Source organism: Xenia sp. Carnegie-2017, unplaced genomic scaffold (genome assembly GCF_021976095.1).
Source record: "Xenia sp. Carnegie-2017 unplaced genomic scaffold, XeniaSp_v1 HiC_scaffold_19, whole genome shotgun sequence".
Lineage (NCBI taxonomy): Eukaryota > Metazoa > Cnidaria > Anthozoa > Malacalcyonacea > Xeniidae > Xenia > Xenia sp. Carnegie-2017.
Window position 1 is genome coordinate 8,176,685 of NW_025813481.1, and position 24,159 is coordinate 8,200,843.

At 36.8% G+C, this 24,159-nt stretch overlaps 2 protein-coding genes across 3 annotated transcripts; both read right to left on the bottom strand.

Moving 5' to 3' along the window:
• Window positions 1–425: 425 nt before the first annotated feature.
• LOC124438753 (phosphoinositide 3-kinase adapter protein 1-like) lies at window positions 426–11,704 on the bottom strand. Of its 2 annotated transcripts, XM_046988953.1 has the most exons (9): window positions 8,362–8,645; window positions 7,390–7,582; window positions 6,599–6,779; window positions 5,878–6,122; window positions 5,609–5,705; window positions 5,227–5,264; window positions 4,776–4,814; window positions 2,807–2,876; window positions 426–1,109 (listed from the first exon to the last, which is right to left on the bottom strand). In XM_046988953.1, the coding sequence occupies exons 2-9, from the start codon at window positions 7,414–7,416 to the stop codon at window positions 1,060–1,062; spliced, it is 747 nt and encodes a 248-aa protein (XP_046844909.1). In that variant the 5' UTR covers window positions 7,417–7,582; window positions 8,362–8,645; the 3' UTR covers window positions 426–1,059. The 2 variants fall into 2 exon arrangements, with proteins under 2 accessions (XP_046844909.1, XP_046844906.1); XM_046988950.1 differs by lacking the exons at window positions 426–1,109; window positions 2,807–2,876; window positions 4,776–4,814; ... (1 more) ...; window positions 5,609–5,705; window positions 5,878–6,122 and adding exons at window positions 9,304–9,445; window positions 10,028–10,111; window positions 10,182–10,574; window positions 11,504–11,704 and having other exon boundaries at window positions 6,602–6,779; window positions 8,362–8,646.
• A 776-nt stretch (window positions 11,705–12,480) lies between these two features.
• Window positions 12,481–21,166, bottom strand: LOC124438383 (erlin-1-like). The gene is made up of 11 exons (XM_046988515.1): window positions 21,076–21,166; window positions 20,901–20,923; window positions 19,463–19,652; window positions 18,278–18,357; window positions 16,889–16,934; window positions 16,697–16,770; window positions 15,076–15,134; window positions 14,262–14,353; window positions 14,018–14,107; window positions 13,597–13,676; window positions 12,481–13,234 (listed from the first exon to the last, which is right to left on the bottom strand). Exons 1-11 carry the CDS (start codon window positions 21,158–21,160, stop codon window positions 13,064–13,066), a joined length of 990 nt encoding a protein of 329 aa, XP_046844471.1. The 5' UTR covers window positions 21,161–21,166; the 3' UTR covers window positions 12,481–13,063.
• Between the last annotated feature and the right edge of the window lie 2,993 nt (window positions 21,167–24,159).

The window sequence follows — 24,159 nt, forward strand, 5'->3', positions numbered from 1 at the left end:
TGAACAATTTAAATTCTTTTCATCGTATGTGATTTTTTATCAACATAGCATTTGATAAAAACACTCTATAAGTTCATCAATTGTAAGACTAGAAGCCATTTTAAATTTCCAAAGGCTTCAAATTTATCGTGCTTTAAAATTTATCGTGCATTTTGAAATTATAACTAGTCGCCTTTTTTGACACACCCTACAGGCATACATGGTACTCGCTCCAACACATTTCCTTTTCTAAAGGTGAAAACAAACATGGAGGACTACGATGCTTGCTTGGGTGAACCTAATTCTCAAAATAATGACTTCTCAAAAGACGTTTCCTATGAAATGACGTTTGAAATTAAAATTAAGTCTTCTATGAAATGACAACTCTTTAAACGTTATCTCGATGTTTGTCAAAACTTCAGGTTGCAATAATTAAGAAAAATTCATTTCAATATACATAAGATTAAATTTATAATTTTCAAATCTATTCTCAAAAAATGCATTTATGAAGTAAGTTACCGCTCAAAATATATCAATTATTGCATGCGATAGCTAAATTAACCACTTTTAAAAAAGTATAAAAATTTCTAAAATGGCTATAAAAAATCGAATGCAAAAAATTCGTCGATTAAGCATCGTTGAATAAAAATTTCTCGCGTATATAGAATATGGTTTGACCAGAAGTTAAAATTGGATATTATAGATCTGAATGTTACTTAAATAAAAGTAAAATATGTCAACTATTCAAATCCTTCGAAGACTCTTTATTGAAATACGCTTTGCCATTGATAACTGAGGAAATCGTGGCTAAAGTCTTTTAAATATTGCTCATGACATGGATCATAATTCGATTTCTATAAAATTCCTTCTCGAACCATCTCCATAATTTCACCTGTGATAATCCAGCGGTTGTTCGTCACAGAGTTGCACAGAGAAATCGTCTATTCCATCATAAAATTCTCTGAAAGCGACCAGTCTTGAGTCGAGAGCACCATCAGGTCACAAAAATTTATTTACAAATTTACCATCTTCAACAAGCATATTAAATTACTCTCTCAGCAACTAACAAACGATTTTCAATCATCTATGTGAATGTGGAGGTATTGTAGGAGGCCCTCTCTTCTGGTGAACTAATAATGACAAACGTAACGATTTGATTGACTTGAATGTACTTGGCATAGTTAAATCACAGAATAGACATCTAACAGAAGGCCCAATCGGCTAAAATCGTGGCATATTTTTTTACTACGCATGCGTGAGTTCCCAGCAAGATACTTTCACAAAATCAACCCATACGAAAATTTCACATTTGATTTCATATATGAAATTCTAATTTCATATATGAAGTGTTTCAATTTCACATAAGTTTCACATATCATTTCATATATGAAGTGTTTCACTTCCACATAAATTTCACATATCATTTCATATATGAAGTGTTTCAATTTCACATAAGTTTCACATATCATTTCATATATGAAATGTTTCACTTCCACATAAGTTTCACATATCATTTCATATATGAAGTGTTTCAGTTTCACATAAGTTTCATATATATCATTTCATGTATGAAGTATTACAAGTTCACATAAGTTTCACATATCATTTCATATATGAAATGTTTCACTTCCACATAAGTTTCACATATCATTTCATATATGAAGTGTTTCAGTTTCACATAAGTTTCATATATATCATTTCATGTATGAAGTATTACAAGTTCACATAAGTTTCACATATCATTTCATATATGAAATCAAATGTGACATTTTCGTAAGAGAATACAATTGCACGAGAATGCTATTTTACTGTTAATTCACGTTCAAAGCAAAAGTTTGCAGAAATTTTTACAAAGAGTTAACATCTTGGAAGGGAGATAACGTACCAAGCTTTTGTAGTGCAAAACGATATATTTGTAAAAAACATCTATATTTTCTATTGCCCCCCCCCCGCGGAAGTATCTCGCTGGAAGGCGTGTCTCCTTAGAATTTGCTTTAGAAAAGTTAGGGGCACAAACAATCAAAGGTTCCGATACGAGTGGACCTTCTGTTAAGATATCTATTCTGTGGTTAAACTATTCAGACTCAATACAGCATCAATGTTTACAATTTCACAAATAGGGGTGCTATCCATTTCTCAAGGGTTTCGTCGTTGTAAATTGTGTTTAATAAGTTTTGGTAGGTTTCTCTCATTACATTTTAAACACCCGTGGATGACAAGTTTGAAGATGGGGAAAAACAAAATATTATTTCATGAAAAGGGGTTGATATTGAGGAAAATTATCACTGTATTGGCAACATGTTGAAAGGGTTCTTATAGCACAGATGAGAACAATCTGCAATACTTGCTATTTTTAAAGGGTACTTGGGCGTGTATGTAAGCATTTTTAAAAATTATTCGTACAAATGGTTTGCAACTGAAACTTTGCACAAAATGATGCGTGTGCTGTATTTATGACGTCATAATTTGACTCGATCCGACGAATGGCTTGGTTTCTTAACTTCCATTTATATTACAAGGACAAAATTTCGTGCGGGGATTTTTCATTTATTGAGCATCATTTCATTTGTGCAGTTTTGGCTGCAGTTCATTTATATGAACGATTTCTCAAAAATGCTTTCATATACGTTCGGGGAGCTACCCCTTTAGTTAATTTGTAAATTCCGTACGTGTTTGTGGTCATATAACGGCCATTTAATATAAATATTCGTTGTCTTATATAAAAGAGTACGCAACAGGTCTAGGACCAAAAGGCCATTTCAAAAATATGAAATGGGGTATGAATTCTCCATTAAGTAGAATAAAAAATAGAATATTTTCTGCACACCTGGTCCTTGTTGGGAAGTATTCCTCAATACAGGGATTCCTCCAGCCAAATAGTTAAATCTCGGTTTGGGCTAAAATGTAAACAAGGAAGTGACTAAATAATTCCTATTTTCTTGAGGAAAAGACTGATTGCGAGGGCATAAATTGCTTAACTCTCGCACGTTGGAAACTGCAGCCGTCCGACAAATTGTCTGCAAGTAAAGTATTTACATGTTAACAACAAGTGAAATGTTAACAACAACAAGTGAAATGTTAACAACAACAAGTGAAATGTTAACAACAACAAGTGAAATGTTAACAACAACAAGTGAAATGTTAACAACAACAACAAGTGAAATGTTAACAACAACAAGTGAAATACTAACAACAACAAGTGAAATGTTAACAACAACAAGTGAAATGTTAACAACAACAAGTGAAATACTAACAACAACAAGTGAAATGTTAACAACAACAAGTGAAATGTTAACAACAACAAGTGAAATGTTAACAACAACAAGTGAAATGCTAACAACAACAAGTGAAATGCTAACAACAACAAGTGAAATGTTAACAACAACAAGTGAAATGTAACAACAACAAGTGAAATGTTAACAACAACAAGTGAAATGCTAACAACAACAAGTGAAATGTTAACAAAAACAAGTGAAATGTTAACAACAACAAGTGAAATGTTAACAACAACAAGTGAAATGTTAACAACAACAAGTGAAATGTTAACAACAACAAGTGAAATAATAACAACAACAAGTGAAATGTTAACAAAAGCAAGTGAAATGTTAACAACAACAAGTGAAATGTTAACAACAACAAGTGAAATGTTAACAACAACAAGTGAAATGTTAACAACAACAAGTGAAATGTTAACAACAACAAATGAAATGTTAACAACAACAAGTGAAATGTTAACAACAACAAGTGAAATGTAACAACAACAAGTGAAATGTTAACAACAACAAGTGAAATGTTAACAACAACAAGTGAAATGTTAACAACAACAAGTGAAATGTTAACAACAACAAGTGAAATGTTAACAACAAGTGAAATGTTAACAACAACAAGTGAAATGTTAACAACAACAAGTGAAATGTTAACAACAACAAGTGAAAAGTTAACAACAACAAGTGAAATGTTAACAACAACAAGTGAAATGTTAACAACAACAAGTGAAATAACAACAACAAGTGAAATGTTAACAACAAGTGAAATTAACAACAACAAGTGAAATGTTAACAACAACAAGTGAAATGTTAACAACAACAAGTGAAATGTTAACAACAACAAGTGAAATGTTAACAACAACAAGTGAAATGTTAACAACAAGTGAAATGTTAACAACAACAAGTGAAATGTTAACAACAACAAGTGAAATGCTAACAACAACAAGTGAAATGCTAACAACAACGAGTGAAATGTTTGCGTGTGTTAATCGCCTAAACTTCAACAGTTCTCGTCAGGAATACACAAATTAGTCAAAATCTACAACTAGATGTTGCTAACGTAACTACTGTAAGGCAAAACAAGCAATTGCAGCTTTTACATTTGGCACACACTTGATCTCCTCAAGGAGAGAGAATAGCTACAAACAATCCAGGGTGGTCACTTTCCATTTGTCAAATGTGTGATAGTTGACGTAAGGAGAACAATGGTAGTGGAAGTAAGGAGAACAATAGCAATTGACGAAATAAGAAGTGGTAGTTGACAAATGGAGAAAGGTGGTACTTGACAAATGGAGAACAATGGTAGTTGACAAGTGGAAAACAGTGGTAGTTGACAAAGAAGGAAAAGGGAAGTTGACAAATGGAGATCAGTCCACGGTTAATGTTATCGACAAAAAAATCCCACAAATTTGAGACAACAAATTCTCTCTCCCCTTCACTAACAATATCTTTAACAGCAAGAAGAGTAACTTGGAAACGTGTTTTAAAATTATAGCAATAAAACGTAAAAAAAACAAATAATCAGCTTACCCGCGTTTGTGGAACGGACGGTTTATCCACTGGATCGCTCTATCAAATGAAAAATGAAACACTTAACGGGTTTTCGCCAAACAAAAAAAGGGAGACGTTTGTGAGAACTCTCAAGCAGGTGCATAGCACTGATCTGCTCTCAAATTCTCCCAAAGGTCTCCTACGCTTGAATAAGCCTGTGCAAACGAAGTAAAAATGTCTTATTTCTTAAGTGAAATTGATAAATTTCTACAAACGAAACTATAGTTTTTAGTCCTTTGTCAGAGTAGACATTAGGATGAAGACGATTGTAGCTATTTTTGTACAATCACTTCAATTCTCCGAGTGTTTCATGGTAGGATGCAAACAAACATTCAATACAGATATTTTTTAATCAACGATGTACTTTGTGTAGTACAGTGCATTGAAACCAAATGTCAAATGCATATCTCCGCAAGAAGCATGAACATACCGCGTATCCAGAACCCGTGCTGCCACAACTGCTAACACCTGAATAAATTATAAACAAATGAATAAAAATCATTTCGGTTTTCACACGTTTATTTTTCTTGTATTTCTCATATTTCTTGCCAACATTTTTCTATTCGAGGAAAGCTCCGCTAAAAACTAATAGATCGTGACCAACAGACATTATACAGAGCCGAATAAAGATCGATGATTGAGAGGGAATCTTTATGTTCGCATTATTTAATCCGTAGAATAGAAAACAATAGACTTCAAAGGAGTTTAGTTCTGCATACCGTGCATTTATGCATATCTCCCCCTCGCGCCCAAACTATCGGTTTTCTTACGGCTCTACAACACATCGTCACAAAAAATTGCACAAAGCTTACTTGATCCAGAACTTGTCGACATAGTCCTTGGCAACGAGCTTCTTGGCGCAACAGGCGGTTTATTCCCATTTCTTCTGGAGTTCAAACCAACTTCTGGCTGAAAATACAAATCAAATATGACTGTCACTGAAGATGTGGAAACATCAATCTGCGATCTGGACATCAACCTGGACAATCTACATCTACGAACATGTAACGATACTCTTGGGTTCAAACCACATACTCTATAATTTCGATATAAAGATGAAGTTTCTTAACAAAGAATTCACCTCCAGGTGCAAAACTTTGGCCATTTCCAGCGCCTGTTCTTGCGTGATGTATTGCTCTTTCACGCGCTTCATGAGCAAAGCAAGTTGGACTTCCTTCTCCGACATTCTACCCAAAGCTTTGTAATCATCGAGGTTTCTTTGCATGACGGAAGGTCGCATTCTACCAACTTTATTTTGATTATTATCAAAATAACCGTTATCGCCGACAAAACGATCCTCAAAGCGTGGGGTATCATAGACCGTCCCTTTTAAAATGAAGCGAGATAAAAATGAGTTTTCCTCGAAAACAAAAAAAAAAACAGTCAGGGGATGATTTGTTATATGTCATGTGCCGCCGATACACATTCCAAAGGCTTGGGACGTTTTTTGGAGTGTAGGTGTCCCTTAAATTAAAAACACTTGCAAATTTAGCTTCTTGCCCAGACGTTTGTATCATAAATGCAAAGTTTTAACAAGTGCCCCAACTTTTCAAATTAACGGAAAGACCATTCATTCTGACAAGATGCAATTAAAAAAAGAAAAAGAAAAGTCAAATAAAAATAACTAAAATCAAGCAGCTTCATATGATAACTAGTTTAACTATTGTGCGCGATCAGATCGTGGGCATGGAGCACCCATAACTTTCAAAAGCTTTCGCAACTTCTGGTAAATTCAATTAGGAAATCCAATTTGCGCCATCGAGAAAAACTTCATTATAATTTTGGATTGAAAAACGACTTACTTTCTGGCGGCGATGAACCATTCATGTCTTCGTACAATTCCTCTTTCTCGTTAAAACTGTCCGAACATACGACGTAATTGTCCGGTTGGTTCCTACCATCCATAATCATGTAGCGTTCATAGCATGATTCCATGCTCTCGTATATATCCTCACCGTCCTCGTTCTGTGTATCGTTATTGGCCTGTGTTGTGAGTGCAATACAGAAATTGAAATGATAGCGATTAGCATAATCCTCGTGCTTCGAGACTTAACTGTCTTTTGCATTTGGCCTATATATTAGGAAAGCAACTAATTTCTAACACTAAAAGGGTAAGTAAATTTAAATTTCTTTTTTGCTTTTCTCAACACGATGCTAATAAAACAAAAGAACAATCAACTTTTCAATACATAATGTACTTTACAAAACGGCCGTATAATCTTACAGCATGTATAAAAGCAAAATAAAAAAAACATGGCAACAATTTTTGAAACCTGTTGAACCTTATTTAAATCTAGCGCCAGTTCGCTGCACATGCATGCAGTGGCATAAAGCAAGTAAACATAAATGTCTGTGAGTTTTTTTGTCAACGGCATCAGTAACCGATTGCTTGAAGCCTGCTTTACCCATTGATTAGCCGAAGAAAACAAGTGGCTTTATTTTCTAAGCGACAAAGAAATTTTGTTAAAATTTGAACTGGCATTTTACTAAATCACGTAATTGTCTAAATCAAATGTAGCCTGGAGCCTTTTAAAAGATTTTTCAAACAATCGAGACAATTCAAATGACTGACGAGTACAAGACAATACTTCACCTGATGGGATTCGAGGAGTTTTCCCATCTCTATGTGATTTTTACGATTCGCAACACTGATGGGCACGTCACCACTGGAATTTTAATGGACATCGCCTCCAGGGCTCCTGGACAACGCAGCAAAGATTTTGCCAGTTTTTTCATGTCGTAAAAAGCAGCGAAGTGAAGTAGCGTTGGAGTTTCATTCGGAAGAGCTGAGAAAAAAGAAAAAAATTACAAAAATTAGTAAACACGTGACGTAATGATCCCATGATGTTCGCACACGAGGTCGCCACGAAGGTAGCGAGGGGGCATCTTTCTCCGGGATCCCAAACTGGTTGGGGGAGGCATAATTGGGAGATGACCTAAAATTAAGCAAAGGTCATGAAAAGTGTTGGGTTCAATGACTCTTCCAAAGAAAACAATTTAGCGTAAGTTGCCAATTTTATAATGAAAAGACTTCGACAAAAAGACTACGTATACAAAATTTACTTCGATCCTCGTGGAAACCCGACGAAAAGGAACTAAATTCTTAGCCTTATAAAGCTTATTGGTCACAAAAGCACTACGTATACGAAATTTACTTCGATCTTCGTGGAAACCCCGACGAAAAGGAACTAAATTCTTAGCATTCTCAATATAAATATTAGAGCCCAACAAATAATTTTAAACATAGTCATAAACAATTTGATTTTATGAAATTTATTAAAAGAGTGAAATTTCATAAAACCAAACTGTTTATGACTATGTTTAAAATTATTTGCTGGGCTCTAATAGTTATATTGAGAATCCGTTTCCCGCCTGGCACTTCATTGGCAACAATATTGATAAATTCTTGGTCACAAAATATTGGCCAATATTGATTGGTCACAAAAGAACTACGTATACAAAATTTTCTTCAATCCTCCTGGAAAACCCGACGAAAAGGAACTAAATTCTTAGTCTTATAAAGCTTAATGGTCACAAAAGCTTCAAATATACATTTTTTGACTACCTTCCTGATTCACCAAAGCACTTTTGGTGTTCTTCAACAAGTCGACGCCATCGGGCACTCTCTTCTCCACATGACTGGATAAGATGTTATCCACGCTGTTCAAATCCCTGACTTTAAATGACGAGCACAGAAAATTGACAGGATCCGATTCTGACTTTAGGATTTGTTGAACGACATCTATCTTTGACTCGAATTTAAAATCGATTCCGTTGACGATGATTTTCAGCGAGGAGTCTTTCGCTTGATGTTTAATGGTGATCATCGTCTTCTCAGCAGGAAAATACACTGCAAAAAATTTGGCCCAATTAGCTATGATGTGACGAGTCCTATCACTAATTCTACATAGTTTTATAAAATGCTTATCCTGTAATCAAGGAAAGAAAATCGCCATCGCATTTCATACGACAAACAATAATGGTTTTTAAGAGCTAATTGGGGAGAAACACGATTTAATTTTTCGTCTTCCACATGTGTTTGAAAGCACCGAAAAAAACAAAATTAAAGTCGACGAACGAAGTCCTCATTGCCGACGATGTTGAAACATGTAAGCACTGAGCAATTTACAGAACGCTACAGAGCAGAGAACACGGAGCCTGTTCAAATGTGGGAGGTGGCAGAATAGCACGAGAACATACTCTGGATATGGCAAGGGTCAATTCCTCCCATTGAACTAAAATACGTGGAACGCTACCTGTCATAGAAAAGTCTAATAATTTTTTGAAGTTAAATCTTACACCTAAACACGCGTGTGCATTTTTCACTCCGCGAGAGAATCTCGAAACACTACACACACGTGTCAGGGTGTAAGATTTGGATTCAACTATTTGCTTCAGGTGGCGTTCCATGTATTTTAGTTCAACGATTCCTCCAGTGAAAAAGTGAAGGAATTGACCCTCACCCATGCTCCACAGTCTCTGTAGAAAGTATAACGAATCATACTACCTGGCGACGTCACTTTCAAAGTAAACTCGTTAAGAAATTCACCGACGACAGTTTGTTCGCAGTGGCTTCCTTTAAATGTAACAAAATATTGCCCTTCGCTCGGAAGAGGTTTCTTAAAAGAGCAAAGAATCGGGATTTCGTCCTAGAAATGGAAAATCGTTATAATAAGCCGAGATACTTAGATGAAAGTGCTATGTATTTCATTTTTTCTTCTTTTTGCCAAAATCACTCGAAAGCAATAAGAAAATTAAAAGTTTCACAGTAAACTACATGGTCTAAGGCAGTATAGTTGCTTCTGCTTGCTATAAACAGATGAACGATGCGTGTGTACACCATTATCATGATCGACAAAAATGTTCAAATAACTTGTTTCACTATCATGTATTGATACAGTCACGATTGTTTGTTTGCCAAAAATTTCCAATAACTCGTTTTTTGCCAAATACTGAAAATTGAAAATCATTTGCAGCTTTACCATACAGTAGGCTCAAGCCAATTGCAGATTATTGAATTAACCAGTTGCTTATGATATAACTATATTTCAATGCTTGGATATAAGCTCAAAACACGTAGGTGATGTTCAACTACAGTGTACAAATATTTTTATGGCTCTTCAAACTCATTGGCAGCAACACTTTGAACAATAAAATAGGTTTAACAACAAATTAATTTTTCCATATACTTCTGTTATATAGAAATCTAATTTATCATGTCAAGTGCTTACTTCACACAAAGCTTTTGAAGGTGTCATTGCTGAAAAGTCAAACTTATTTTCCGAGGGCTTTTTTTCTTGAGATTTTCTTGGCAGCTAATAGCAAATCAGAAAATAAGATAACAAATAACAAAATATAAATGTTGCATTACATTGAAGCTCATACCGGGAATTCCTTAATGATTTTCTTTGGTAAATAGCCAGCCTTACCCTGCCACCCAACAAACCACCAGTACGTGTCACTTTTGTCCAAAATTGCAACTTGTTCGCCAGCATTGACTGAAATTTCAGTTTCACTTGACCCATTATGTTCTTTAATTGTCTTGCCACGGGACACTACCTTGGTGGAATTATCATCAATAGGTGCTGCCAAATAATTTACAGGCACCAAACCAGTTCGACCATTCTTATCACGAAGTGTCCACCAGTTGTCATTTTTTGCAACAATGTCCAGAATATCATTTTTATTGACTTTCAGTTCGTCATTACTGGTGCTATCGAATGTATAAATAACAATAGCACGTTCCATTGCTAAAACTGACCACTTCAGCCACAAAACCTAAAACAAACAGTTCATATATATTGTTCATAACAAAAAAGATGAAAAATTCAAAAGGCATCTGAAAATGATAAAATTATCCATGTACATTTTTTATGCTATAATGATATTTTGGTAAAATTTATCTTACTTCATATTAGATCCAAAACAGCCCCTTATCTCAGCTATCAAAGACTGATGCATCAACAGACCCCACAATGATGTAAACCACAATATCAACATTCAGGTAATGTACAACTCTGAGTTGCAAACATTAAAACAAATAATTGTACATTGACGACCATAAGACACAGAGAGTGGGCAAGCAAACTCATCAAACTTTATTATAAATTATCGCAAAATTAGTATGATGTTCATTGAATGCAATGGTACATACTTTCTACCAAATGAACAGACCAAATCAAGCAGACACTGCTACGTAAATATCTAGGCTTTAGTATAACTAACTTGTCAGTTAACTCAATTTGAAATTGATCTTTTCGTGCTCCGAAAATGAGGAATCACGAATTAAAAACATCGACTTCCGCCTTTGACGTCCGTAATAATTTTGCGCACAAAAACAATATGTTACAAAACGTAGGGAAACAACGATTAAGACTTCGAATCAATGCATTACGACTTTTTTTAAGAAAAGGAGATTTGTTTCATACCACGGGCAGATGATTCCATCGCCAGGAAAACGAAATATCGAATCAAGACCGCCATTAGCATTATCATTTTAACTGATGATGGCAATTTGCGTTGGTTTTACCGTCAAATAATACAGTTAATCACTTTAGAAGCTATAATGCAACAAATCAAAGTTCGCAAAGTAATTAACACGTTTTATGGGTACGAAAAAGTAGAGGGTACCAACAACAGTAGCAAAACAAAACTGTTTGCGACGTCAGATCAACAGTCACAGAAGCAAATTCCCGAATTGCACCTACCTTCTCTAAGTCGATATTATCGGTATATCGCGTCTTGTTTAATCAAACATGAGTCGGCCTCCTTTTACAATACGAGGACCATAAAATATCTCGAGTAGAGAACTGAATCAGTAAAGTTACTTTTAGTGATCTCTTTACTTTAACCGGACGTAAAGAGTGAAATACGATCTACAAAAAACTGGGGTCTCCCCTGACATCGTACCAAAGAATGCGGAAATCATTGATATTTGTCTTGTGGTCTTGTTCACCTTTATGCAGCGCGATCCAACGCGCTATAAGCCGTTAATGCGTCTTCGTCTTTCAACAAAAAGATAAAATATATGTAAAACACGGTAAATAAAAAATTTCGTAAAAAAATAACGCGCAACCTTTATTTTGTTGATGTTATTGAGGAGACGTTGCTGGTAGTTATAAAATAATGTTAAAATGTTAAAGTTTTAGTGCAGAAGCGAGATGGGGTCACACCAGGGCTCGTCAGCTTCACATTTTTAAATTTGCACAAAGCACGGTGTTCAACGCACTTTTTTAAGTTTTCAATCATATTTTCAGTCACGTTTCCCTCCTGACAAGATTTTCCAACATCCAAATTCGGCTTGCCAGCGTATAAGGGAAAACGATACTTGCAAACCACACGTTTTGAAGTAAAAACAACGAAGACACCTACACGTGACGTCATGGAAAACGACAAGTTGCAACTTGCAACTTGCAAGCGTTGAATAATAAAATTTCGCATCGGCGAAAAGCATGCACGAACGGACTACGAAGTGACAGGAATTGAGATAGAGGAAACAATGCTGTTCTTGTGTTTCGCGATGTTTTAGTGATTAAGGCAGCGGTAATCAAGTGCAACTACTCCAACAAAATATCACGCGCATGTTTTTCATTCCAAAGGTCACTTGTCTCGAAACAGACGGGGGGGGCTACATAAGGAAACGGAACAATACCATAACACACGTATTGAATCACTGCACACGCACTTCGATGAAACCATACAACAGATTGCGACTTTTAATGATTATTATCATTAACAACATGAAAATCATCACTATCGTTATCATAAATAGAATAAATCCCAGTTACCATAATTCATAATAAAGAAATATTAGCAATCTCGTAGACTGCGATATCCTTTCTTCGTGGAACTGGCCATAATAATTAAGCCCACACATTATGAAAATTATCGCTTTCTTGTCAAACCGACAAATTCTAGCGCCTTCTTTCATCGTCGAGAATTCATTCTTTGTTTGTAAATGTTGAAGACGTTAATTCAAATTTATTCGATCCGTGTGGAGGTTAAACGCATAACAACAAAAAAAGGTTTAGTTCAGTCAGTTCTGAAGAGCTAAAACGTTGACGGGCGACGAAATCTACAACATTACACAGACTGCTCGGCCTCTTTCGTCCGTCATCATATACAGTAACCCTTCACTGCATGCAGAACATGTCGAAAAAATCTACCCAAAGATTTACACTATGGAAAACAAAAATGTACTAGTCATGACTATAGATAACCGAGGATGAAGATTATGTTATGTGAATATTTCTACACAGAGTCTTTGTTCAAAGCGCGTCGGAGCCTCGAGAGTCGACTTCCTCTCCGCCTTGTTTTAAAAATTGGTCTGGCATATTTGGTAAAAATATGCTCGGTATGTTTGGGCCGAAGTACACTTTCAAATTGTTCGTCAAAGACCGATAGCGCTCCAGTTCCAAGAACTCCTTTGACAATTTCAGCTGAAAAATGTTCACACGCAAATATTAAAATAGCGGAAAAAAAAGCCTTTGTCAATTTGACCAATTGCAGGCCTAGGACACGCGAAATGAAGGTTATGCAGTAATGCTGATGAGAAAAATTTAAGCCACGATGCATCGATGTGACAATTTAGTATTTTATCATTGTTTGCTTAAATACGATTCAAGTAAAGCGAAAAAACATTTCATTCCTGGAATTTTTTTAATGTAGACACAGTGCCTCAACAATAAGTCGAATTAAGCGGACTGTAAATATACAAGTACAAATATTATGAAAATATGAATAATCGCTACGGAAATGCTTCGTGCAGAAACTATGGGTTTTTTTTAATTTTTGTACTTGCCTTGTTAGATTCGGAAGCCTTGACGGCTGCATAGTAGTCGGAATCCGCTTTCGCCTTGGCTCTTGCAAGATTTGTGGCATCTAAATAGATTTGAAAGGGGATTAAACATAGATTACCGTCAAACCAGGTATTCTGTATGGGCACACCCCCCCTCCCCTCGTAAAATATCGCTACATTCTGCACATTCCGACCTTAATTGCACAGGTAATTCAACTTTCCGCATATTTTTCAGCGAACATTGGAATACTTGCAGTCCCATGCCGCAAATAGGTAAAACATAAAATTTCAGTTTCTTTTTGGACTCGATTATTAGCTGTGTGTTTTTCATATAGCGACAACAATATTGCGACAATGGTGGCAATATTGCACTTACGGAGGGGTACGTGGGGCACAGAACATCCATTTTGAGCATAAAAAGTACCTTCAATTTCGGACATTTTTTTCAAGCTTTCTTTCTCCATAATTTTCTGTTGAAACTGAATCTTCGACACGGATGCGACTTTCTCGGCCTCTGCACGGAACGAAAGGAGGATTATTCATTTCATACGATAAATGATAAATGCTATGAAATATTGGAACATGTGAAGCAAGAAACACTGATGTGGCAGTCGTTTCGAGTATGATGGTCGATACACGACCGAACGAATGAGCATCATATTACCTACCTATGACTGCACGTTTTCTATCGGTTTCGGCTTCTTTTTCGACCACTCTCTGCTTCTGCTGAGCAATCAACAGCTTCGTTTTCTCTGCTTCCCTAACAATGTATACAACAAAGCGACCATTAGCTCTTCGCGCGCGTGTATCTGGGAAATTTGTGAAGAGAAAGACAACAGGGCGGGCACGAGCTCTTGCGGAGCACGGAGCACTAACGCAAAGTGCACACTCAGTTTTGCCGAGACGAGACAAAAGTTGATGTAGACTCAAAGATTCTACATGAGCCAACTGCTCAAACATGGATGGGTAATTTTCAAAGTTGGTAAAACTCAGAAAACAGGTCGACAAATTTAAACACTTGTGGAAGAACGGAATCGAAGATGACAAATATTGAAACCAGAAAAAAGTCAACGTAGACTTAAAATCAACATCATCCAGGCAAAGTGAATAAGTTAAGCTTTGGAATTGAAGAAAAACATTGACGCAACTGACAAAAATTTTAAAAGATAGCGTCATGTTGATTCACAAAAATGTGCATAAAGGGAATTTTAAACCCTTGCATCCAGATTGAACTCTAGTTGCCCTATGACGTCATGATTTCGAAAATCTCAGCCGCGTACATACCAAACTTCAAAAGGGGACGACGAACTTCAAAAATACTTTCAAATGCAACTGGCTCATTTTCACTTGCTTGAATTTAAGTCCTCTCTCTCCCGAATAAGATACGCCCTATAAGTCAGAGTCTTGGGTCAAGATACCCCCCCTGGCAGGCCTGAATGTGTACAAGGTGAAACCCTTCTCTGCCAATTTGGGTCGACTTACATGAGCTCGTAATTTTTGCGAATGGCTTCTGGAATCTTTGGCTTCGTAACACGAACTGCCTGAAAACGATTTAAAATACATTCAGTATCTTCCTTGAAGTGGAAAGTTTTGTGACCGGGCAATTTCGGTAACGCATAGTGTGACAAAAAACGTCCATTATTCGATGATACTGTTTATGAAATTTCAAACAATGACAGAAAAATTTAAGACAAAGAAGTACGTAAGACTTCGCGCGAATTCATTTCACCAAACAGTAGAAAGACGATTCTCCAGTCATCGACGTCACGTTTATGACATCCACACTGTAATTCTGTAGTTATTTCTGGCTTCAAGCTTAGACAATAATTAAGACCTTATATAAAGTATATAATATTCAGTGGCGTAGCCAGCTCGATCACTGGGAAGCATATTTTTACATACGCATTTTATAATCTAAAAAACTATTCTCCCCCCAAAATTATTCGAGCTGGCTAGTGGTCAGCCCTATTAGTAGACAGCTTGAGCGGCATAGACAGCTAGTAGACAGCTCTAGTGGACAGCTCTAGTGGACAGCTCAGTGGACAGCTCTAGTGGACAGCTCTGGTAGACAGTTCTAGTGGACAGCAGCTCTAGTGGACAGTTCTAGTGGACAGCTCTAGTGGACAGCTCTGGTAGACAGCTCTAGTAGACAGCTCTGGTAGACAGTGCTAGTGGAAAGCTCTGTAGACAGCTCTAGTGGACAGCTCTAGTAGAAAGCTCTGGTAGACAGCTCTAGTAGACAGCTCTAGTGGACAGCTCTAGTAGACAGCTCTAGTAGACAGCTCTAGTAGACAGCTCTAGTAGACAGCTCTAGTAGACAGCTCTGGTAGACAGCTCTAGTGGACAGCTCTAATAGACAGCTCTAGTGGACAGCTCTAGTAGACAGCTCAAGTGCTCTGTAGACAGTGCTAGCTTTATGGACAGCTCTAGTGGACAGCTCTAGAAACAGCTTTAGCAGTTGTTACTGATATTTATTGTCGTAAGAAAGTTGTCTGAAATCATGTGCATTACAGTGTTTACCTTAACAGCTTTGGTAACAGTACCTGAACAGATAGACCCAGTGGACAGCCAACAGACATTTAAATCAGCTTGGAGGCAGTTCGCAGAGTTTTCAGTCTAGTGGACAGTTCTAGTAGACAGTTCTAAGACAGCTTTATGGACATCAATATCTGGTAGATAGCTCTGGTAGACAGTGCTAGTAATAGTGACAGCTATAGTACAGCCGTAAACACTACTAGCAGTGTGTACGCTAATAATTCGTAGCAACCAAATCATGTGCAGTTATAGTGTTTCACTGTTATTCTGTGACCGTGTGCGACCCACAAAAATTACCGTTTTCTAAATCCATTTAACAAATGCCACACTCGATAAACTTTAATATGGAAAAGTAATAAAAAATACATGAAATACTAAGTCCAACAATCCTAATTTAAACTAAAATAGACATATTGAAATTTCATAATACATCATACAAGTGGTTTTAAGATGCTTTCATGTAAGCTAGCTTTATTTCACAAAATCCCCCAGAAACAGCTTTACTTGTTCGCTTGTCGTGAAAGAAAGTTGTTGGTTGTGATGGCGGTTTACCTTAACGCTAACATACCTGAACAGATAACCCAGGAGCCATCGCATTTAAATCTTTTTGAATGGCAGTTCGCAGATTTTCGTCGATTTGATCTGAATTCAAAAAAAGCTATGTTTTATACATATATTGTATCATATTGTATCATTATTTCATCGTAATAATTGTGAGACGTGTACAGCCGTGAAACTACTGCATGTCAAAAATACGTACCAAAAAGATCGATGTATACTTCTTGTAAGGTATGAGCGCTACAAAACTGAAATTAAATGTACATAAAGCTACTTGCACAAATGACCTAGAACCCAATCTACTAGATAACTGACTCCGCCGAAATGGTATAGTAATGAGTGAGGCAAGCCGCCATCTTGAAAGGAGGCAAAACTGACGATATTTAAGACAAATATCTGCTTTTGCTGAGTTGATATAGAGTCACAAAGTTGATACTCTAGGTTTAATTCTTTTAATGATTGATAGGATGGGTTTTTTAAACTTTGTTTTAACTTACTTTTCATTTTGAGTTTTGCTTTTTGCCACCTTTCAAGATGGCGTCCTTGCCTCACCTTGACACGGTAGATAGACATCTGGAAGACTGGGTTCTAAATCATCGACTAATTTCTTTATATTTTCAGAGATTCACGGGCAATTTATTATAATGTACTATGTCTTGAACGAACTTTGTTGAAGGTTAGCTAAAATTTGTGTTCAATGTTTGCATTAAAATGTCAAGATGACAAAGCTCAAAAAACAGCGGGAAAACCGAAAAAACAAAGTCACAAACTGAACAAAGTTTGCGACATTGTTATTTGCAAAGGCACTTTTTAAACTTTACCATATTGCAAGCCAAACTAATTCTTTCTCACAAATTTTCAAGACATGTGAAGATTTTACCGTATTGCAATCCGAGCTAATCCTTTCTCACAGTTTTTAAAGACATGTGAAGATTTTACCATATTGCAAGCCAAGCTAATCCTTTCTCACAGTTTTTAAAGACATGTGAAGATTTTACCATATTGCAAGCCAAGCTAATCCTTTCACACAGTTTTTAAAGATATGTGAAGATGACGAAATTTCGCGAGACAAGTTGGTTTTTTTCTGGCGATTACTTCTCATTAACAAAAAACGAGGATGCCGTGAGCAGCGAATATAACGTTAAGTAAGCCCCAGGCCTCAAACCACAGTATAGGGAACATACAGTAGGTCCACTTAGCTGTGCAACTGGCTGCTGTACATTCAATAAGATTACTGGCTACTTTTGCCACGTCAGCACTCCCATTGGTCAGAAATTGCAATTGACTGACTGCCACTATGGTAGTCACCTGCGCAATGAGATATGCGTGGCACAAAAAAATTCAATGGAGTGGCTCTACTGTATGTTTTCTATACTAGGCTTCAAACTATCTGCAACGTTCAGTGAATGATGATTTTGCACGGCTGATTTTCAGTCAAACATAAATCAGAATGGCTTTCCATGCAATATAAACAAACAAGCAAGATGCAGTCGATCAATTAATTGCAACATTTATGTTTTTCCGGCTAAAAATAGTCTTTCCCACCAGAGGTTGTACCTAGTCGCGAAAAATATTCCATTAACTCGCTTACCTGATTCAATTCGTGATGGATTTTGTTAAATATCAAAGTCTTGTCGTAGTCCGCGGTGAAGTTTCTCACGATATTGTGGACTATAAGAAATAAATCATAAAACAGGACTTGTAACCATTAGATGAAGGAACAAAGTTCAGCAAACGTTGAAAATAGAATGGTTTAGAAAATAGGCGTGATATTAAACTCACCGTCAAAACGGGCGTGACATCCGATTCGACCAGGGAAAGGGCGTGGCACTTAAGGAGGCTCCCCACAGTTACTAAGCAGGGGACTGGTGAAAATTCGCATGCGCATACTCTGCTCAAGTTGAGTGGATTTTTTTTTACATAAACGCTTGGCCACGCTGACTTCAATGAAGAATTTTTGGTTTTTTCTTCGGCAAATTTTGTTTAACGTTCGTGTGGATGTTCATCAAATATCTCAAAAAATTATTAATAGAATTCCTCCGATGTTATACACAATGCCTCTTCAATGAATAACAATCTTCACGCAAAAAATAGAAAAATTCACCGAACAGAAAAAAAGATACGGTCAATCTGGACGATAAAAGTGCAAAAGAAAATGAGACGTTGAAATGATTTGAGTATGTTTCATCAATATGTTGTAAGCGAAACACCCGACTCTCGGGTGACCTGTAGGTAGCCTCCAGTGCTGTCAGTGCTTGGGGGATGAGCCCCCCACTTCTACCTTTGAAATGGGTAATTTTTCATAATTTCATGGCTTCAGCTTCGTCAAGAGAGCCCCCCATCTGATAAATTTAGTTCTACAGCACTGTTAATGCTTAAGTTGCATCGTGCATGTCGGCAGCCACTAATCTAAGCAGTTGCCAAATGAGTGGTTTAAAATAAGTGACGAGTCCGACCAACTGGCTAGAGTGATGAAGGACAAGAGGATAGGCCTTATGATGATTATTCTGCGGTATTACATATAAATGGCTACCCTTTATACGTCGAGAATTTCACACGCAACGTTTCACGTTTAAATTTACGAATAACACCACTAAACACTTTCTTGCTTCACGAGTTACTAAGCTGGCCTGACAAAACTTAATTTTTTTCATGGGGGGGGGTGGTGGGAGAGGGTGACACCACCCAGACCTCCCATGATTTAAGCACCTGTTAAAAAGTATGAAGACATGATGTACAACATGAAGTATCATGGTAAGTAGGTCGTAGCATTTACCTTCACTGGCACTAAGTATATTAACTACTTCAATTCTATCAAAGTGAATCACCACACCGCCACTTGTTCCACATGGTACATTTTTCACTTCATCCGTTTGCATGGTGACTTGGACGCTACGAAATGTTGTCACAACTGGTATCATCACATGAAATCCAGGTATGCTGGTCGATGAAAGCAACGCACCACCCTAATCAAATGAAAAAGTGGTGTAGTTCACAGCAGGCAATGCCTCACCTAAGGCCCTCGAAAGGAAATTGAAATCATGAGGCCAAAGATCCAAACGTAAGACAAGGTTTAAAGGGAGTTGGGAAGATGAAAAGCATGTTGATTTAGTAATTAGCAGCTGTTGCCTCTCCTTTCCATACCAACATGTGAAGACATCAACCAAAAATTACTAATGGGTATACTTTAGACATAAATTACTGCCCCACCCCACCCAGTTATGAAAAGATTTCATAACTAATGATCCACTCCCAACCGCTAGTCGTCCATATGGGCTACTTGAAGTCAAGACATTCAAAATCATATAAAACTTGGTGAGTCTTTAGAAACACCAAAATTAGCAGATTTGAAGGTAAAATATTAATTGAGCAAGTACATATTCATGTACTCCACTTTGCCTGTCTTCTTTTGAGCTCGATTGTTCTTTCGATAGAAATTGGCCAAGAGTATAAAATAAATGAATACAACCCTTTCCTCAACTGCTGCTATGACTAAGTTGAAAAGGGTAAAGAAGAAAAACATTTCACTTGTGTGTAATGTCAAAATGTTCAAATTCAACATCTTTTCAAATATCTGTAGTTAATATGTAGGAGACTCTCTCAAATAAAGTACCATATTTCTCAATTTTATTTAATCAAATTACTCGATTTCATCAGTTGCCATCATAAAACTCCAGTACAATAAGCTTCATCAATGATTGGTGAACTTTGTTTACTTTAACTGGCAGATGATCAAACAAACCTGACCATATAAACAATGGTGTCAGAATGCCACACAAAAACAATTTATTATTTTGGCATGTTTGTTGCCTGCCAAAACTCTTAAGAAATGTTGAATCATTGACAGACATTCTATACTTTGGTGATGAAATGTTATTCTACATCTTGCACAACACGTGGTTTGCTGGCCTATCCTAACGGCCCTAACCTAAAGACTAATCTGTTTGTATATCTCAACACTAGGAACAAACTCTCTCCATTCAGGTAAATGGTTTGACCTAATGGTATACAATGCTTTCGATTACCTAGCCACTTTTGGAATTAAATTTCCGCGAGTTTATGGGCCATCAATACTTAGAAGTAATTTGCAAACCAATTCGTAAAATTAGCAGCACGTTCAAATTACAGTTTACGGACTTGTGGATGGCCCATTGACGTGAAATCACCAAATGTACGCCTTAATATCATAGCTATAAGTACAGAACTCTACTTACCCGATAATAAACACCAACATGACCTACAAATTAATTTTACAAAGTTTAGTGCCCATGGAATGAAAATTATCGTACCAATAATTAAAGTTCGATAGGTTCGTAAAAAGGGAGCTTATACAAAGCAATAGCAAGGCAAAAGTGAACGAAGTTAATGTTTCAAAAGTCCTACGGTCACCTTCTTCGATTTTGTGCAAAGAGAAATTAAATCCAATCGCAGCAATAACAGCGATAAAAGCGAGAGCTGGTCCTGCGTTCGCCATATTGAATGTTATAATTATAATTATTCGTGTGAAGTGAAAATGCATATGAAAATAAAAAGGCACAGCAGGGAGGTGCATACATAAATCGTCGCCCTCCTTACTGTATGGAAATGTACGCATTGATCATACATCCCCCCCCCCCTTTCTCTACATACGCATTAAATGGAGGATCCCAAGTGAATGATTACTTGCAGGGGAGGGGAGCAACAGGGAGGTGTATCTATGTATAAAGGCTTATTTTTTCCGCTTGACAAATTGCTTGGTGCAGTCAGTGTTTTTCTAGAAATACTTTCTTTCTACTACAATGTTTTCATGTACACTTTCCATGGTGATTGTTTAGTTCTACATGCAAGCCTCTGTTTTTCTGATACAAAGAAACACTTTTCAACAACTTAGTCTTGAACCAAGAGTTTAAAATTAGATATTGGCGCATGCTATCTTTCATGTACACTTTCAACAATGATAGTGTACTTCTTCATAAAAGCCTCTGTTATTCTGAGATAAGGAAGACACCTTTCAACAACTTAATCTAGAACCAAGAGTTTAAAATTAGATATTGGCGCATGCCATCCCACAGTATAATTCCGTTTGTTACATTGTCAGGAGTATCGGCCAGTGCAGTACTATAGGAGGGGCTGAACAAGAGAAGGCCCCAATGGAGGGGAATTAAAACCTCCCTTCTGCTTGGGGAGAAAAGTGAAACCGATGAAGCGTAAGTGAATTATCATTCATGAAGAACACAATGAATTAAAAACAACTTTACTACTGATTTATCGTGTCTTTTTGTAATCTAGACTTCTAGACTGTTGCAGTCCTGTAGTGACTCTAATAGAAATACAATATACTTAAGATTGCAATGTTATCGGTTCAGCCCTAAAAAGATCGTTAATATCTTTTTTGTAAAGGGATCAAATCTTCAGTATTTAATACCAAGTAAAGGTGCACGCAGAGGCGTATCTAGAACGTTAATTGGGGGGTGTATATTCATATATTCAGTTGTGCCCTACTGACTTCTTTTGAAGTTCAAATCACTTTCAAAAGAAATCAGCAGGGCACAACGGAATATATGAATATGCACCCCCCTCAATTAACGTTCTAGTTACGCCTCTGGGTGTACGTTAGTTTCAATTCCAGGTGCAAAGGTGATTATCAAAGCAGACGAGAGCATCCATGAAGTCTGTGGTGGCGTCGAGCCACGGTTTTGTCTATTGAGCATCGTCAGAAGAACCCAATTTGGCAAATTTGATTTCACATCACCGACAAAAAATGACTTTTGTATCGCTTACTAATTGCCAAGCATTTTCCCACTCACTAAAATTATCTCGACAAGCAAGATGGTTTTTGCTTTGTAGATCGAAGCATTCGAGTGATGTAAATAGTCGCAGGACAGTCGCAGGTTAATTAAACACCTTAAAGCCTGGTTTTCACTGGCGACATAAGCATAAGGACATACAAAAACAATGAAGTGACTAGCACAAGCATCAACATAAGCATAAGCATAAGCACAGCAACTTGAAATAAACATAAGGTAGAACAAAAACAAATTGAAAAGAAAATCGCTTTTATTTTGTTTTCTCTAACCATTGGAGAGTATGCTTTGCTTTGTTTTCTTGCTTGTGCATATGTCGCAATTGAAAACTAGGCTTAAGTGACTGAGCGCTAGAACGGGACAACTTTTTTTTACATTTGATCCTCAGCTTCAAATTGATAGAATGAAATAACGGACTGTGAAAGATTATCTCTCGAGGTCAACTTCGATGATCTATTCATGTAACCGAACTGCGAGCCCGAAACAGCGGTTGACAGACTGACAAACCGTTCCTGGGCGTCATTATCAGTCCTTCCACGCGTGGTCAAGCATTGATATAAATTTACCGAGGTCGTCGACGGCCAAAACAGTTGACGAACACTTGTTTTCGATGTCACTTCTTCAGTACGAAATGTGAAATTACTTTATCGAGTTGAAGTTATAAGCCAGCTCAAGGAATAGTTTACAAGGAGTGCCAGTCGTTTTCGGTAGATATGACTCAATTTTTTACAAAGACTAGTTTTCGGATCAATTGCTGTTTCTAAGAGATCGCGTGGTTTGTGAGATCTATTATTGTTGAAAAATTTTGGTTTCACCGAACTTTTCATTTGCATTAGAGAAACAAAAGATAGTAACAAAATTTAATTCGTCATGTTTTGTAAGTTCGATGCAGGAACTTTTTCATGAAAAGTGCATCAAAACTTCAATGACCTAATTTCTTGTTTATTAAGCCTAGATTTGATCTCCTGCTATCTTTCATTGTCTCTTTGCTTCTCACAAAAAAACAACACATCGTCGATTTTAGATGGACAATTTAACAGCTGAACCAATCAAAATCGTCCATTCTTCATGTGCTAAGAAAATCTTTGTCAAAATACCTTTCGTGCACAGTGTATCATTGGCTTCCTTCAACTTCACATAGATTTGGGGAAAAGGGTAACCTTCCAGCTGAAAATAAGGTCAAATTTAAGTTATTTGTTGTTTATGAAAAAACCGCAAGCATTTCACAGCTGAAGTGCTTTTCCCATCCAGACAAATTAAGAATTTAGAAATGACATATTTTTCGCTATTTTAGAGCAAACATCCGGCCACAAGCCCGGAAATGTTTTTCGTCACATGCTGTAAATATACGTCCGAAACAATGCGTTGACCGCAAGATAATAATAACAATTTGCGGTTAAAATACCGGCATCAAATTTCCGGCATTCTCATGTTCACGAAATAAACACACGTTTTGTGTTTTTGTTCAAAGTGTGGAGTTCAACGGTGCTCTTCCTGACTATGCTGGATATTATTTGGCGTATCGTCAACTATTTTTGGCTCGCCTGTAATGTATTTGCAACATTGTTGTTTCACAGTCAAAAAGAATGTAATCACACGAGAATACCCCCATGTACCTCAGTAATAATGTTGGCAATGTATTCGATTTTTGGAAGAAGAACGAAACAAGCTAAGAACAGGTTTCTGAAAT